The sequence below is a fragment of the Bufo gargarizans genome, chromosome 3 (genome assembly GCF_014858855.1).
Source record: "Bufo gargarizans isolate SCDJY-AF-19 chromosome 3, ASM1485885v1, whole genome shotgun sequence".
Classification (NCBI taxonomy): Eukaryota; Metazoa; Chordata; class Amphibia; order Anura; family Bufonidae; genus Bufo; species Bufo gargarizans.
The window spans coordinates 308,736,083-308,754,706 of record NC_058082.1 but is presented as its reverse complement, the minus strand read 5'-3'; the positions used below and the strand labels follow the sequence as shown (position 1 = coordinate 308,754,706).

The window sequence follows — 18,624 nt, the reverse complement described above, 5'->3', positions numbered from 1 at the left end:
TTCTTTTAGATCCTAGAGCCCATTCTGGTATCTGAGTCTAGGTCCACTGGAAGATCCTCTGGTATTCTGTTGGGCCAGTCTGAACTTGTTTAGAAAGGGCTCAAAGTGGGATAAAAAATAAAACTAGGGATACTCTCGTCACTGATTCCCTGGCATTCTGATGCCTAACTCTCTGGTCTCTACTTCTTGACACGTAGGAGATGCCTGGAGATACCTTCTGAGCTAATTAAAGGGCACTGTAGTGACCTGCATCTGCCAGTGACTGGCAGAGCAGGTATTTCCATAGACCAGACAGAGCAGTTGGGACCCTGAAGGCATTGGAACGGGTGCCGCGGGTGAGCATTCCTTCCTTTGAGCCCCCCCCCCCCCCCCTCCCAGACCACTCCTTTTGTGGTTAGCTGGGAAATCAATGATTTTCCATTGTGTCTCTGTGACATGCTAGACTTTTTTAGTATCTTTAGTAACTTTCATTTTACGCTATGTAATGGTTAGTATCTGTACTACTATCTTGGCTGATACAGGTCTATACTTTCTTATTCTAGGGAACTGTTTTTATGTACTATGAATTATCAAACTTCTACCAGAACCACTATCGGTATATGATATCTAGGGATGAAAAACAATTAAATGGAGACCTTTATAGTCTAAAGGTAGGTACACACTTTGATTCTCTGTATAATTATAACTTTGCATCACTTGCAAATATTTAGTTCATGCTTCTTGCTTTTTTTTTTTTTATGCCAAATTGTATACTTGCAAGTAGTAAATAACTTTTTCCATGAGCAGATCCACAGGCAATTATTGAGAATGAACCATTTCTTCCCAATAACTACTGTTGGTTCTTGGGGAGAGCTGCATTTACATGTAGCTATCATTCTATACATATGTATGGGAAAAGCAATTGCTACTGTGATCATTGCTCCCTTTGCGGATTACATCCAGGTTTATACAGAGCTGCTAGCAAATGATTAGTATTTTTTTCTGCCACATAAAAGATGCAATCGCCAATGAATGAGCCACTTACATGGGCAATTATTGGGAATGAGCCTTCATATGAACAGTTGTTCCCAAGACTTGTCCTCATTGTTGGCCCAGCCATGGTTCCAGGAAGTGAACCCACAGCTGTGTACCCGCTCCCATTTAACCACCTCCCGACCGCTGTACGCGTATATGCGTCCGGGAGGTGGTTGCTTTACTCCTCCTGGACGCATATACGCGTCTTCTCGCGAGACGCGAGATTTCCTGTGAACGCGCGCTCACAGGAACAGAAGGTAAGCGAGTGGATCTCCAGCCTGCCAGCGGCGATCGCTCGCTGGCAGGCTGGAGATCCGAATTTTTTAACCCCTAACAGGTATATTAGACGCTGTTTTCATAACGGCGTCTAATATACCTCCTACCTGGTCCTCTAGTGGTCCCTTTTGTTAGGATCGACCACCAGAGGACACTACACCCCCCCCCCCGTCACTTATTAACCCCTTATAAACCCCTGATCACCCATGATCACCCCATATAAACTCCCTGATCACCCCCCTGTCATTGATCACCGCCCTGTCATTGATCACCCCCCTGTCAGGCTCCGTTCAGACGTCCGTATGATTTTTACGGATCCACGGATACATGGATCGGATCCGCAAAAAGCATACGGACGTCTGAATGGAGCCTTACAGGGGGGTGATCAATGACAGGCGGGTGATCACCCATATACACTCCCTGATCACCCCCTGTCATTGATCACCCCCCTGTCATTGATCACCCCCCTGTAAGGCTCCATTCAGACGTCCGCATGATTTTTACGGATCCGATCCATGTATCCATGGATCCGTAAAAAATCATGCGGATGTCTGAATGGAGCCTTACAGGGGGGGTGATCACCCTGATTACCCTGATCACCCCCTGTCATTGATAACCCCCCTGTAAGGCTCCATTCAGACGTCCGCATGCGTTCTGTGGATCCGATCCATGTATCCATGGATCCGTAAAAAATCATGCGGATGTCTGAATGGAGCCTTACAGGGGGGTGATCAATGACAGGGGGGTGATCAGGGAGTCTATATGGGTGATCACCCCCCTGTCATTGATCACCCCCCCCCCCCCCCTGGTAAGGCTCCATTCAGACATTTTTTTTGGCACAAGTTAGCGGAAATTTTTTGTTTGTTTTTGTTTTTTCTTACAAAGTCTCATATTCTACTAACTTGTGTCAAAAAATAAAATCTCACATGGACGCACCATACCCCTCACGGAATCCAAATGCGTAAACATTTTTAGACATTTATATTCCAGACTTCTTCTCACGCTTTAGGGCCCCTAAAAAGCCAGGGCAGTATAAATACCCCACGTGTGACCCCATTTCGGAAAGAAGACACCCCAAGGTATTCCGTGAGGGGCATATTGAGTCCATGAAAGATTGAAATTTTTGTCCTAAGTTAGCGGAAAGTGAGACTTTGTGAGAAAAAAATAAAATAAAAAATCAATATCCGCTAACTTATGCAAAAAAAAAAAAAATTCTAGGAACTCGCCATGCCCCTCATTGAATACCTTGGGGTGTCTTCTTTCCAAAGTGGGGTCACATGTGGGGTATTTATACTGCCCTGGCTTTTTAGGGGCCCGAAAGTGTGAGAAGAAGTCTGGGATCCAAATGTCTAAAAATGCCCTCCTAAAAGGAATTTGGGCCCCTTTGCGCATCTAGGCTGCAAAAAAGTGTCACACATGTGGTATCGCCGTACTGAGGAGAAGTTGGGGAATGTGTTTTGGGGTGTCATTTTACATATACCCATGCTGGGTGAGAAAAATATCTTGGTCAAATGCCAACTTTGTATAAAAAAATGGGAAAAGTTGTCTTTTGCCAAGATATTTCTCTCACCCAGCATGGGTATATGTAAAATGACCCCCCAAAACACATTGCCCAACTTCTCTGGAGTACGGCGATACCACATGTGTGACACTTTTTTGCAGCCAAGGTGGGCAAAGGGGCACCTTTTGGATTTCGCAGGCCATTTTTTACACATTTTGATTGCAAGGTACTTCTTACACATTTGGGCCCCTAAATTGCCAGGGCAGTATAACTACCCCACAAGTGACCCCATTTTGGAAAGAAGACACCCCAAGGTATTCCGTGGGGGGCACGGCGAGTTCCTAGAATTTTTTTATTTTTTGTCACAATTTAGCGGAAAATGGTGATTTTTCTTTTTTCCTTACAAAGTCTCATATTCCACTAACTTGCGACAAAAAATAAAAAATTCTAGGAACTCGCCATGCCCCTCACAGAATACCTTGGGGTGTCTTCTTTCCAAAATGGGGTCACTTGTGGGGTAGTTATACTGCCCTGGCAATTTAGGGGCCCAAATGTGTGAGAAGAACTTTGCAATCAAAATGTGTAAAAAATGCCCTGCAAAATCCGAAAGGTGCACTTTGGAATATGTGCCCCTTTGCCCACCTTGGCATCAAAAAAGTGTGACACATCTGGTATCGCCGTACTCAGGAGAAGTTGGGCAATGTGTTTTGGGGTGTCATTTTACATATACCCATGCTGGGTGAGAAAAATATCTTGGTCAAATGCCAACTTTGTATAAAAAAATGGGAAAAGTTGTCTTTTGCCAAGATATTTCTCTCACCCAGCATGGGTATATGTAAAATGACACCCCAAATCACATTCCCCAACTTCTCCTGAGTACGGCGATACCACATGTGTGACACTTTTTTGATGCCAAGGTGGGCAAAGGGGCACATATTCCAAAGTGCACCTTTCGGATTTCACCGGTCATTTTTTACACATTTTGATTGCAAAGTACTTCTCACACATTTGGGCCCCTAAATTGCCTGGGCAGTATAACTACGCCACAAGTGACCCCATTTTGGAAAGAAGACACCCCAAGGTATTCCGTGAGGGGCATGGCGAGTTCCTAGAATTTTTTATTTTTTGTCGCAAGTTAGTGGAATATGAGACTTTGTAAGGAAAAAAGAGAAAACAAAAAAAATCATCATTTTCCGCTAACTTGTGACAAAAAATTAAAAATTCTAGGAACTCGCCATGCCCCTCACGGAATACCTTGGGGTGTCTTCTTTCCAAAATGGGGTCACTTGTGGCGTAGTTATACTGCCCTGGCAATTTAGGGGCCCAAATGTGTGAGAAGTACCTTGCAATCAAAATGTGTAAAAAATGGCCTGCAAAATCCGAAAGGTGCACTTTGGAATATGTGCCCCTTTGCCCACCTTGGCTGCAAAAAAGTGTGACACATCTGGTATCGCCGTACTCAGGAGAAGTTGGGGAATGTGTTTTGGGGTGTCATTTTACATATACCCATGCTGGATGAGAGAAATATCTTGGCAAAAGACAACTTTTCCCATTTTTTTTATACAAAGTTGGCATTTGACCAAGATATTTTTCTCACCCAGCATGGGTATATGTAAAATGACACCCCAAAACACATTGCCCAACTTCTCCTGAGTACGGCGATACCAGATGTGTCACACTTTTTTGCTGCCAAGGTGGGCAAAGGGGCGCATATTCCAAAGTGCACCTTTCGGATTTCACCGGTCATTTTTTACAGATTTTGATTGCAAAGTTCTTCTCACACATTTGGGCCCCTAAATTGCCAGGGCAGTATAACTACCCCACAAGTGACCCCATTTTGGAAAGAAGACACCCCAAGGTATTCTGTGAGGGGCATGGTGAGTTCCTAGAATTTTTTATTTTTTGTCGCAAGTTAGTGGAATATGAGACTTTGTAAGAAAAAATAAAAAAATAAAATCATCATCATTTTCCGCTAACTTGTGGCAAAAAATAAAAAGTTCTATGAACTCACTATGCCCATCAGCGAATACCTTAGGGTGTCTACTTTCCGAAATGGGGTCATTTGTGGGGTTTTCTACTGTCTGGGCATTGTAGAACCTCAGGAATCATGACAGGTGCTCAGAAAGTCAGAGCTGCTTCAAAAAGAGGAAATTCACATTTTTGTACCATAGTTTGTAAATGCTATAACTTTTACCCAAACCATTTTTTTTTTTTTGCCCAAACATTTTTTTTTTTATCAAAGACATGTAGAACAATAAATTTGGCGAAAAATTTATATATGGATGTCGTTTTTTTTGCCAAATTTTACAGCTGAAAGTGAAAAATGTCATTTTTTTGCAAAAAAATCGTTACATTTTGATTAATAACAAAAAAAGTAAAAATGCCAGCAGCAATGAAATACCACCAAATGAAAGCTCCATTAGTGAGAAGAAAAGGAGGTAAAATTCATTTGGGTGGTAAGTTGCATGACTGAGCGATAAACGGTGAAAGTAGTGTAGTGCCGAAGTGTAAAAAGTGCTCTGGTCATGAAGGGGGTTTCAGCTAGCGGGGCTGAAGTGGTTAAAGGGGTTATCCCATGATTAATGTAAAAATGAAAATCATACACAAATGCCAACATCTTTCTAACAAAGCTAGAATAAGTCCTCTACCTCACATACATCCAGAGATCTCCTCATTCATTGCTCCAGTTACTTGGCTATACTTAGACTGAGACTTAGGCTAGACTCCTTTTTCATCTCAGTGAGCAGGACAAAGAAATAAGAAAAAGAGCAAACAGCAGGTGGCGCTATACAGGTAGATTTCATTGAATTATTCAGTAGCTATAATAAATTTTGAATTGCATGCAATTACAAAAGTATTCAGATCCAGGTGCTGGTTTGAAAACTATAGAATATTATTTGCTAATTAAAGGGTTTCTACCACCAGAAATACTGTTATGTAGCTGACTGACATAACAGTATGTTTCTAACAGTAGTTCCTGCAGCCGTTTGTTAAAAATGTACTTTTATAGATATGCTAATGAGCCTCTAGGTGCTATGTGGGCGTCATTAGCACCTAGAGGGCTCCGTCCACTAACCATTTCAGCCGCCCATCGCGTCCCTCCAGCCCGCCCCGCTCCTGTTGATTGACGTGAAACTTCTCAGTATCGAGAAGCGCCGGGAGAATACAGAAGCGCGGGAGTTGGTACTCGATACTGAGAAGTTTCAGGTCAATCAACAGGAGCGGAGCGGGCTGGAGGGGCGCGATGGGCGGCTGAAATGGTTAGTGGACGGAGCCCTCTAGGTGCTAATGACGCCCACATAGCACCTAGAGGCTCATTAGCATATCTATAAAAGTACATTTTTAACAAAAACGGCTGCAGGAACTACTGTTAGAAACGTACTGTTATGTAGTGCTGACATTAGCGTATCGCTATATCAGTCAGCTACATAACAGTATTTCTGGTGGTAGAAACCCTTTTAATTAACGGAATTGGCTGTAGTACCTCAGAATGGCCACTACACAGTGTACAGAACTCTGGTGCTTCAGCTCCATACATTGTTTACTTCCTGGCATCATGTCTGCAGGTAGCGGCTGATCTGTAGGGGTGCCGGATATCAGTCACCTACTGGTTTGATATTGATGACCTGTGGATAGGTCATAAATATCTATAACCAGGAGAACTCCTTTAAGTAATAGTAAAGATGGGATCCACAATATAAAATATGATTGCAGAACGGTCGAAAGATTTTACAAAGGCAAATCTGGGCAGATTAACCCCCTGTGCAAGGAACATTACCAAGTCAAGTGAACGTGTCATCACAACTGGATAACCTGGGTAGAGATGCACTAATGTGTGACCAAGTCTCTGGTACGGCAACTGCCCAGTTTGACTTGCATTTAAGGGGTCATATAGTATATAGTGCTACACTGCGAAAACGCCCAATCTTTTACAGCAGATTATCTTGGTTTTTGAACATGTGGCTTCTATAGGTAAAACTCTGTGCTATTGATGTTTACGGACACCCTCCGGGTATATTCACATGGAGCGGACATACCTTTTTTGCTGCAATTGTTTGCACATTTGAGACAACATTTCTGATATGCTTTTTGTGACCTACCTTTTTCCTGTTTTATCACAGAATCCTGCCAATGAGTGTGCCCCATATAGAGTGGATTCTGAACAAAATCCAATTGCTCCATGTGGTGCTATTGCAAGAAGCATGTTTAATGGTAAGGGTTGTGCAATTGGGGTAATGCAGTCTGACCCAGTGTTTTGTATAATATGTAAAAAAAAAAAAAAAAAAAGTTTTCAGTATATTAAAATGTACAGTACTGACGGAGCATAGAGATGGCATTTTAGTCATTGACATGTTACTACTCCATACATGGCTGAAACTAGATTTTCAGACACAGCATAAAGGGGCATTTCACCTTATTTCTTTCCAAGGAGACATTGTATTTTGGTAGAAATGTATCAGAATAGGTTGTGGCTTTTTGCTATTGCTTTTGTAGATAAATGACCAAGGAAAAGGTAGGTCTGTGTTTCCTCATCATATTTCTGACAGCTGGTAACCAGAATATAGGAACACTCTGGGCAATAGCGATAAAGCCTGTGAGGCCCTATTTGCACAAATGTATTAATCTTCAGTGTGGCGACCACATGGATGATATTTAATACGGCAATAGGTCTGTATGCCTGCTTAACCCCTTAAGGACAATTGCCGTACATGTATGTCACAGCTGGACGTGACTTAAGGACCAGCGACTTGCATGTACGGCACAAGGTCCGCCGGGTGCTGGGAGGGAATCGCGGGGGAATCGGGGCACCATGGCTGCTCTTACCGGCAGGCATCCATGCCAGGTAAGGGTAGCATGGTTCAGCACCGCCCCCCTGCAGCTCCAAGCGCTGAAAATGGCCGGTCAATGAAGACAGGCACATAGCACCGGAAGCAGTATGGAGCTGCAGCCAGCACCTGTCTCCTCCTAGGTGAGGCAGGGGACATCAGTGTTTGGCGTCCCCTGCCAGCGCTGATATTGGCTGGTGGCTGGAACAACGCTCCAGCCAATGGCAGTGCTATAGCTGCACAGGAAAGGGCAGAACCTGCATGCAGCCATTCTAGCAGGAGACTGCATCCAGAGAGGTTCTGTGCTGCTTGCTGGGACTTGTAGTGCACCACCACTGTGAAGAAAGAAGAAAAAAACATCTGGAATTGGTGCTGCACAGTTTATTTTTTTCCCATTTGCTGCTGTTCCAGATCCAAACCACCCTCCATCTCTGTCCCTTCCTGCCCCTCCTCAATATACATATATATATATATATATTTATTTATATTATGTATGTAAATTTTTGGAGAATTTTTATACTACAGTTTTTGCATGGACACACTATCTGTGCTAATTTTTTAAATATTTTTTACAGTTTTGTGTGAAATAGTGTATGTGTGTGTGTGTGTATATGTATGTATATATATATATATATATATATATATATATATATATATATATATATATATATATATATATATATATAAAAAATTCTTGGGGGGGGGGGGGAGAATGTCTGTGTCTTATAAAGCGAATGCTAGTGAGTGCTTACATTATGGAAGCGCTCACTAGTATGTATTAGGAGCGGGATTAGCCCATCAGTACCCCCATCAGACTAAAATAAAAAGTAATCTTGCCTGACCCGTGCCGCGACTCCTCTTCAGCTGTCACGCTTCCACCTTCCCTGCCTGTGCTATACTGTCCTGACCCCGTACAGCATCAGGACGTAGTGCGCGCACTATGACCTGACGCTGCATGCAGTCATGTGACAGGCGGGGAAGATGGGAGCGCAACAGCTGAAGAGGAGCCGCGGCGCAGGACAGGTGAGATTTTTTTTATTTTAGTCTGATGTGGTACTGATGGGCTGATCTGAGGTCTGATGGGCGGGCTGATCTGAGGTCTGATGAAAAATATTTTTTTCTTATTTTTCCTACTCTAAAATTATATTAAATTGATATATGTATATATTTCAGTTAGTGTCAGTTTAGAATTTTGCACAAACGCACAATCTGCGTACGTGCATTTTGCAACCACTGAGCACCAATCAGTAGTGTCCGTTATTGATTGAGTCTGCGGTTTGCACTGCAAGTTTGTTTTTTTTTTTTTTACAAATCTTTTTTTATTTTATTTTTGTTCTTCTAAGTTTAATTTCAAATTTATTATAAGCCCCTTCAAGTGTGAAAACACAACACACACGCACCCCCCCACAATAAATAAAGGTTTACACATTTCACACGTTACACCCCAATAAAATAAAAATGGCCCGTCTGTCCCAACGAGTTTACTCAGCTGAAGAGGCATACACCATGCTTGCCTCTGATACTGAGTCTGCCAATGAGGGAGAAGAGGATGCCACTTTCCTCTACTCCTCTAGCCCATCATAATCATCCGATAAGGGACCCTCTAGAAGGCACTCCAGGGTAGCAGCGGAGGCAGCCCCCCAGAGTGAACCCTTACGGACCCCACCCCCTGATGATTATCTGCCCCAAATTACGGATTTTGTGGGCAGCTCCGGAATACAGATAGACAGGGCTTCACAGAACTAGATTTTTTTTTTTTTTTTTTAATGGTGGGCCAAACCAATTTATATGCCTAACAATTCATTGATCAGAACCCTACATCGCCATACTCTAGACCCATAGGTTGGATCCCAGTAAGCGCACCTATAATGCAAAAGCTTGTATCCGTTCAGAACGGATCCGTTTGAATTACCATGATAATGCAAACTGATCAGTTTTGACTTACATTGAAAGTCAATGGGAGGCGGATCAGTTTTCAATTGCACCATATTGTGTCAGTAAAAACGGATCCGTCCCCATTGGCTTACATTGTAAGTCAGGACGGATCCGTTTGGCTGAGTTTCGTCAGACGGACATCAAAACGCTGCAAGCAGCGTTTTTGTTTCCGCCTTCAGAGCGGAATGGAGACTGAACGGAGCCAAACTGATGCATTCTGAACGGATCCTTATCCATTCAGAATGCATTGGGGCTAAACTGATCCGTTTTGGGCCGCTTGTGAGAGCCTTGAAACGGATCTCACAGGCGGACCCAGAAACTGCAGTGTGAAAGTAGCCTAAGTACAAGGACAAGAGGGACGTCTTTGTACTGACCAACATTCACACTAACACCAGCTCCCCTGCCCCTGTACAAGGTACCAAAACCACTACCCCCAAACCAGTTTGCATCCTGGACTACAACAGGCACATGGGAGGAGTGGATCTTTCAGATCAACTTATGAAGCCCTACAGTGCCACACGAAAAACTAAAGTGTGGTACAAAAAGCTGGCCGTAGACATTGTACAGAAGGCAATGTGCAATGCGTACATGCTATTTCATTCTGCAGGCCACAGAGGAACATTCCTTCAGTTCCAAGAGGTGGTAATCAAGGCCCTAATTTTTCAAACCCAGGCCGAGGAGGGTCCCAGTACTTCAGGAAGTCAAGGTGTCCGTGTTGTACCAGGGAAACATTTTCCAGGTCAAGTCCCCCAGACAGCAAGGAAAGGATGGGCCAAAAAAAGATGCAGTGTTTACCACTGTGAAACCTGCCCTGAAAAACGAGTGTTTCAGAATCTACCACATCCATGGAGTATTAATTTAATTTCACCCATGATATACCCTGTAGTTTTACCACCTTATGTCTGCTGATTTAGTCTGCATAGCTTATAGATCCACTTTTCACAAACCACTACATATTCATTTCTGTGAAACACCTGTTAGGTAAAAAGTGCCCTTTCCACCCCTTAAAATGTTCGTACTCTTTCCAAAATGGGGTCACTTCTTGGGGTTTTTAATTTCTGGGGACCTCAGCAATCTTTTAAAGGGGTTGTCTCGCCCCTCCTGGCCGTAACCCCTGGAGACGAGCAGTGTATAAAGAGGACGAAGAAGCAAGATAGTGGGGACCAGAAGCATTTCTGCTAATTCATCTACATTAGTTAGTTACTTATATCAATGTCATGCACATAATATATATAACTTGATGAGTTGAGACAACCCCTTTAAATGCGACATGGCACCTAAAATCCATGTCTGAAATTCAGGCCTGCCAGCAAAATCCATATTTTGCCTGATATGCGCCCATACAGCAGGATACAAGCACATATGGGGTGTTTCCCGAATGGGGAGAAAATAGGGAACACATACTGGGGTTCATTTTCTTATTTAACACCTTGTGGAAGTGAAAAATTGGGGTTTGCTAGTAATTTTTCATTTTCACAAATGTGTGCTTTGAAATCCTTTTAACAAGTGTTTCTGCCTTCTGAGACACACCTTAAAATGTTCATACGGGGGTGCTATTTCCAAAATGGGGTCACTTCTTGGGGTTTTTAATTTCTGGGGACCTCCGCAATCTTTTAAATGCGACATAGCACCTAAAATCCATGTGCGGTTTCTAATATGTATGCCCCACAAAGTGACTTTATAACTGAACCCAAAAAATTGGGTTTTGGAAATTTTCTTAAAAATTAAGATTTGTTTCTAAACTTCTAAGTCTTCTAAAGTCCCAAAAAAATAAAATGTCATTTTTAAAATGATCCAAATATGAAGTAGACATATGGGAAATGTAAAGTAATAACTTTTTTGGGAGATGGTAATATCTATTTTAAAAGTAGAGAAATAAAAAATTTGGAAATTTGCTATTTATTTTTTTTATAAATAAAAATGAAATATTTTGACTCTAATTTACCGCTGTCATGAAGTACAATATGTAATGAAAAATCAATCTCAGAATGTCCTGGATAAGTAAAAGTGTTTTAAAGTTATCACCACTTAAAGTGACACTCCTGAAGGGGTTAAAATGGTCTCCAGGTCTGTGTTCCATGAGACTCAAAGCAGTGTATGCCCAGACTTTTGGTCCATGCAGTAAAAATGGAGACGTGAATAGCACGACTTTCTTTGCGTACCACTACATTTTAGAAATGAACCGCACGCAGACGTAAATGGCATTTGTCCGCATAAGGCCTTATACTTAGTGTAGGACTTAAAGGGGTTGCCCGAGTCATGGAAAAAAAAATATATAGCACTGAAAATCTGATGTATAACTGAGCTAAGCAAGTTTTATGCAAAAAATATATAATTTTCCTCATTTCCCTGATTTCTTTTTCTGGCCCTTTGTTTACCTGCAATAAAAAAACAATCTCTGCCCCTCCCCCCTGCTCTGCTAAGGGAGTGGATACAAGAGCTGCCCTGAGGGCCATGTCTGCCTGCTGGGAGACTCTGCAGCATGTTATATGTGTAGAACTACAAGTCTCACCTGTATAATGACACTGCTAATACACACAGGATCTTCCCCCTACCTTCTTGTGTAATGCTCTCTCTGGTATGTCAGCTCCAGTGCCCAGCATTGTCTCCTCACTGCCTGCAGAGCTGTGCAACTGAAGTGGTTAAGAATCCTAGCAGAGAGTAGACTGCAGTGAAGGGGGCGTGGCCAGCACAGTGACATCTCGTTTACAGGCTTGTAAACGACCTTTATCAGAGCAGGGAGAGAAGCTGACATCACAGGTCATGTGACCCTCAGTGAAATCTGAGAAACCAGCCACTGGAGATAAAGTGAGTGAATTGGAAAGCTGTTACATTTGCTCAGTTAGGAACATAGAACAAAAAAATAACTCTGATAACCCCTTTAAGGCCTCTTTCACACTACAGTTTTTTGCGTTCCGTATACGGTCCGTTTTTTGCGTTCCGTATACGGTCCGTATACGGAACCATTCATTTCAATGGTTCCGCAAAAAAACGGAATGTGTTCCGTATGCATTCCGTTTCCGTATTTCCGTTTTTCCGTTCCGTTGAAAAGATAGAACATGTCCTATATTTGGCCGCAAATCACAGTCCGTGGCTCCATTCAAGTCAATGGGTCCGCAAAAAAAACGGAACACATACGGAAATGCATCCGTATGTCTTCCGTTTCCGTTCCGTTTTTTGCGGAACCATCTATTGAAAATGTTATGCCCAGCCCAATTTTTAATATGAAATTACTGTATACTGTATTTGCCATACGGAAAAACGGAACGGAACAACGGAACGGAAACGGAACCACAACGGAAGCAAAAAACGGAACAACGGATCCGTGAAAAACGGAACGCAAAACACTGAATTCAACATACTGTAGTGTGAAAGAGGCCTAAGGATCATGCTCCAAGCACAACTCATGGGTTTGCCTAGCATCTTCCTTTAAAATGTAATAGAGGAAATAGTAACTATTGAAAAGCATGACTACAAATTTCAGACCACAGAACAAGACAGACCCAGGAACGAGTCAAAAGAACCACCTTATAAATGCACATCCAACAATATTCATGGATAAAAATATATATAAAGTGTATTAGATAACATACAATATAAACAGCGTGTCGGTGACAAAATAGGACCGACACATGCAGACTCCACTGAACGTCCACAGATAAGGACATGCAATCAATACCAGCTATAAAACAATAACATGTGAAAGTGTATCAAAACAGTGCAGGAAGTGATGGGAAGGGAGGCGATTGTGCAACACTGAGTGAAAGGTAAGGTAAACCTGTAAGGGAATAAATGCATGATTAGAAGCAATTCATAATAAGTAAAAATAATCAAATCCAAAATTGATTATTGATCGTATACCCTCAGCATAAACACATACATCCAGTGTGTATATGACCCGACATAAAGGTACTGTCATATTGCAGAAAAAATGTGAATATCTGCACTAATGACCTATGTGCAAAAGAACTGTGTGATAAATGCACTACACTATAACAACCATGAAAAGCATTATTATCATAGACTATATAATGTGCATAGTTATGAGAAATTAATAATTAGTAAATGAGTATATAAATACAATGTGTGAATGGCCCGTCATGAATCTACGTACAGATTTCAGACCACAATTCCCATACCTGCTCTTCTTCTTCAGATGTTGTTACGCTGTATCGCAATGAGAATGGCACATATGTTAACGTTCCATTAGATGGGAAAGGGATATCCTGGTGGACCGATTACAACGTTAAATTCAGGAACCCAACTAATGGCAATGAGAGCTTGAAGACGATATTTCAAGGTAACCATCAAGCATATTATACAGTACCATTTCTTTAGTGTGAAGAGGTCGATATCTAGTGTATTGGGACATGGTAAATAATGTGGGGTCCCCAAATGGAAAAGGGGGGGGGGGGGGGCACTGATCAATTTCCCCCAATGCCTGAAAGATTTGTTAAAGTGGTGTAAAGGAAAACTGGCTTAGTTCCCATAGCCAATCAGATTCCACTTTTCATTTTTCAAAGGCGCTCTTTAAAAAAAGGTGGAATCTGATTGGTTTCAATGGGCACCACTTTGATAAATCTCCCGCATTGCCTTTGTGTGGGCTGAGTATTGCAGCACACTATGGAAACATCATGAAACACCTAAAGTTTTATTTATTTTTTATTTATTTCATAATTCATTAATATAGGTAAAAATCATGAACTCTGTATTATACTTTATTAATGGGGAAGTGTCACATATTTCTGCACATGTCCCTGTGCTGATCAAATCTGTACGTGGAAGTCCATTCCCAGCCCATTGAAGTCTGTGAAGAGGGAAAGAGGAGGAGGAGGCACCGCTGAGGCAGAGAGACCCAAAAATGGTGGCAGCTACTACTGAGTGATTTATCTCTTCCCTGAGCTGGATTATCAGATGACCAATTCTCCAGCTCTGGGGTGACCTGCTGCAGCCGAGGCTGGTCTCTGTCCTCTCACTGGGTACCAGCTTTAGTGCATGGAGAGAGGGATCAGCACTGGGGCAAGGTAAAGGTCTGCCCAAACAGGCATATATTCTGTCATATATTCTGTCATATATTCTATCCATGGTTCAGTGCTTTCCTCTGAAATCCTTAGGAACGGTGCAACCTGCCGGATGGCGAACTGACGCTTACAACCTGTCAACTGACCTAAATAATACAGGATTTATAAATGAGGACTTCATTGTCTGGATGAGAAGTGCAGCATTGCCCACGTTTCGGAAACTATACCGGAGAATTGAGAATGGAAGCTTCAAAAATGGAGAGTATCAACTAAGAATTGAGTACAGTATCCTTTCTAATTAAAAATTATACAATGTATATACAATCCTAGAAATTCTACTACTTTCCCCTAGTTAGTACTGCTGCCGGGACAGACGGTAACCTGGGCATAGACTGGAGATAATGGGGGTCATTTATTAAAGGGAACCGGTCACCTAGAAAATGCATATTAAACAACCAGCAGTACCTTATTGCAGCTTGTTGTATGATTATAAAGGGGTCTGTGTCTTTTCTGTACAATGCGCTAAAAGTCTGAAAAAACTTTATTCAACTGGCCACGCTATGTAAACAATAGTTTGAAGTCAAGGGGGCAGCAGCTTTCTCGCCTGAAGTCAAGTGTGCCCCGCCCCTTAGATTTGATTGATAGGATGTCCAATTCCTTCACTTCTGGGCGCTTGAGCGTAGTCTCGCGCATGCGCAGGCTCTCATGCAAGTGCCTTATCATTGAGCCTACCTCAGAGCAGAGTGGAACAGTGCGCAGGTGCCGGCACTGCAGGGACACAGCGCACGTGCAAGACTACGTTTGAGCGTTCAGTGGTGAAGGAATTGGAATTCCTATCAATCAAACGCTAAGGGGCCGGAAAGGTGGCAGGGCGCGCTTGACTTTAGGCGAAAAAAGCCGCTGCCCCCTTGACTTCAAGACTATCGTTTATATAGCGTGGCCAGTTGAATAAAAGTGTTTTTTTTCAGACTTTTGGCACATTGTACAGAAAAGACGCAGACCCCTTTATAATCCTACTACAGGCTGCAATAAGGTACTGCTGGCGGTTTAATACGCATTTTCTAGGTGACCGGTTCCCTTTAAAGACAGGCATTTTACAGCAGTTTTTGATCCTGGGGGATGCACTTAATTTATGACCAGGAATGCACAATGTCGTAAAGTGGGTGCATCCTCTGCCAGTCCGTGTGCCTAGATTATAATTTACTCCAGCCCCAGACTGGAGTGAATTTCAATTGTCAGTGACGCCTGGAAACGGGTGTAAATGTGGCCACTTCGAACAGCTGATCAGCATGGGTTGCCAAGAGTTAAACCATCAATTTTAAAGTTTTACCGAACTCCACTAAAAAAAAAGTTTCCCTTGTTGTTCCACCTTAACTGCTGCCCAACAGATTACCCTGTTGTCAGTTTCCAAGGAAGAAAAAAAATAGTTTTCAGCAGCGTATCCTGGATGGGAGGAAAGAACCCCTTCCTGGGAATAGCCTATCTTGTTTTCGGTTCTCTGTGTACAGTTTTTGCTATCATTATGCTCGTTGTATTCATAAAGTACCAAGGGACGATGGATGATGACATCTAGCATTGGGTCTAAATGATGATTCATAAAGTGTCTTAGAATTCCACATAATATAATGTTTACATGAAACGGCAATACTAGTAGCATGCAAACTATAAAACGCAACATAGTTACTGTGTTCACAAGCCATCTTTCCTCATGAAACCAAGGTCACGTGTGTCTTAGGCCTCATGCACACGATCGTGCTGTTTTTTGCGGCCCGCAAAAAACTGAAGCCACCCGTATGCCTTCCACAATTAACGTAACAGGCGGCCCATTGTAGACATGCCTATTCTTGTCCGCAAAACGGATAAGAATAGGACATGCTATATTTTTTTTGCGGGGCCTCGGAATGCAGCAACGGATGCGGACAGTACACGGAGTGCTGTCCGCATCTTTTGCGGCCCCATTGAAGTGAATGAGTCTGCACCCGAGCCGCAAAAACTGCGGCTCGGATGCGGACCATACCTACGGTCATGTGCATGAGGCCTTAGGCTGGACTGACACGTGCAGGTTTTGAAGCCAAAAACCATGACTTGGTTCAAATGTATCAAGGAATGGCGTATATACATTTCTTTAGTATCCACTCATCAACTGCATCTAACCTTTGAGTTAGAACACCATAGTCTCAAAGATGGAAAAAAAATGTAGAAAATAATTTCACTCTATTACTTTTTACTGCGTGTTGACTTTTGGGAATAAATGTCTTTGGTATAATTAAAGAGAGGCTCATATTCGTAATTGATGACACAGCTATATGTAATTTATTTTATGTACTGATACCTTTTCTTTGTATATAAAAAAAATTGTATGTCTTTTATATATTTTTATTACATTTCGCTCAATAAAATGTTTTACTTGGTGTTCTACTACAGTTTTTACAATTTATTTATTTTTTTGTTTTTTTTTACACTAAGGGACATTGCGCTTCTATTTCTATGACTGTTGGTTTCCCTCAATCAGGCATAGGTAGTCCCGTAATAAGAGCGTGTTGCTGTTTTCTCCACCCCATATATGTATTTTTGCTACATCCATGTGTGATTATGCTGTGAATTTTCTGACTTGAATCAATTTATGCTGCTGAGTTTTGATTTTTTATTTTTTGTCTGCTGTGGATTTCAAGCAGAAATGCTGCCGATTTCCATGTGTGTAGAGACCTTTATTATTATAAAAGTATTTTTTTTTTTTAAACTTCTATTGTTCACATTGGGCTTTTATGTGTATTTGGGTTTTCTCCTTTTTAGTATGGTGCAATAATTCCATTCTGTATTTTGACCAAAAAACGATTTCCTTGCTGAAGTTTACATGATTAGTTTCGTCTCACACTAGCGTTTCAGAGATCTGGCAGACTGTTCCAGCACACAGCGCAATTTGTCCGATTCTCTGCACATTTGCCAGTCTGCAGCCATTTCTCCGCCAGTCTCCATTATAGTTAATGGCGCCGGACGGCATTCATGTAGCTTCTGGCAATACTGGAACAGCCTGCCACATCTCCTAGTGTGAACATACCTTACAGCCAGTTTTAAAATAAAAAAGACAGGTACTCACCATCTGACAGTTAAAAAATTGATATTTATTTAGATAAAATATGATAAAGAATAAAATAACTTACCCCTACAGTATTCTGCAATTGTAAAGTATTTTAAACAATTACCCCTACAATATTCTGCGATTTTATAATATTCTGCGATTATAAAATTCAGCGATTTATTTGGGGAACCCAATAATAGATCTCAGATTTCAGCTCTTTGCAATCAAGGAATATAGGCTGTGCAATAGTGTGGAAACAATATATAAAAAAACAGTGACCCTTAGTGCTAGAACATAATATATGAAATAATCAAATGATTGTGCACAATTAATAATAAATACCTTGACATATTATAACATATAGTACAAATATATAACTCTGAAAAAAAGGAAATTGTGATTGCTATATTTCTTCCCAATAGTAATGGTCACTACTGTTATGTGACGGTATAGGGAGTTGCTTGTGTGACAATATAGAAAGTTACTTGCAAATTTGAAGTGTAAAACCAGATGTAAGCAGATAAAATTTAATTGCTTAGGAGGCCAGGTATCGATAGTAGGGCTGGCGTCTGGGGCGCCCCTTCGCACAGCCTCTTACCCGTTCCCTCCGTTTACTGATCTCTGGGCTGGATCTCTTTACAAGTGTCACGTACTCCTGCGATATTTGTGGTCTTTCGGTATGTTGATTTTTGTTAGCGGCTTCCAAATTTTCCGGCTCTGTAAGGCAAAGACCTCTCGGCGTCTCACGTGGGAGATGTTTAAAAGCTTCGCCAAAGGATAGCAGCTGTAACATGACGTCAGCCAGAATCAGGTGGTGATTTTGCTTTGGTTAAGATGTAGAGTGATCTTAAAGGGCCCAATGTCCTATATGGAATCTCAGTTAGAATATAAAGTATAGTCACTTTGTGGTGGTCTTAGGTGGGTAGTTGTAAGTCCAAGAATACCTTACAGCCACACTCCCCCTGCAATGCC

At 41.9% G+C, this 18,624-nt stretch overlaps 1 protein-coding gene across 1 annotated transcript in view; it reads left to right on the top strand.

Annotated features, from left to right (window-relative positions):
* LOC122932561 (cell cycle control protein 50B-like) overlaps positions 1–16,985 on the top strand; it is a 39,107-nt gene extending 22,122 nt beyond the window's left edge. Inside the window, exons 4-8 of the mRNA XM_044287046.1 lie at positions 543–650; positions 6,913–7,003; positions 13,709–13,852; positions 14,667–14,858; positions 15,962–16,985. Coding sequence (XP_044142981.1) covers positions 543–650; positions 6,913–7,003; positions 13,709–13,852; positions 14,667–14,858; positions 15,962–16,146 — 720 coding nt within the window. The 3' untranslated portion in view covers positions 16,147–16,985. The remainder of the gene's footprint in view (positions 1–542; positions 651–6,912; positions 7,004–13,708; positions 13,853–14,666; positions 14,859–15,961) is intronic.
* Positions 16,986–18,624: the final 1,639 nt, after the last annotated feature.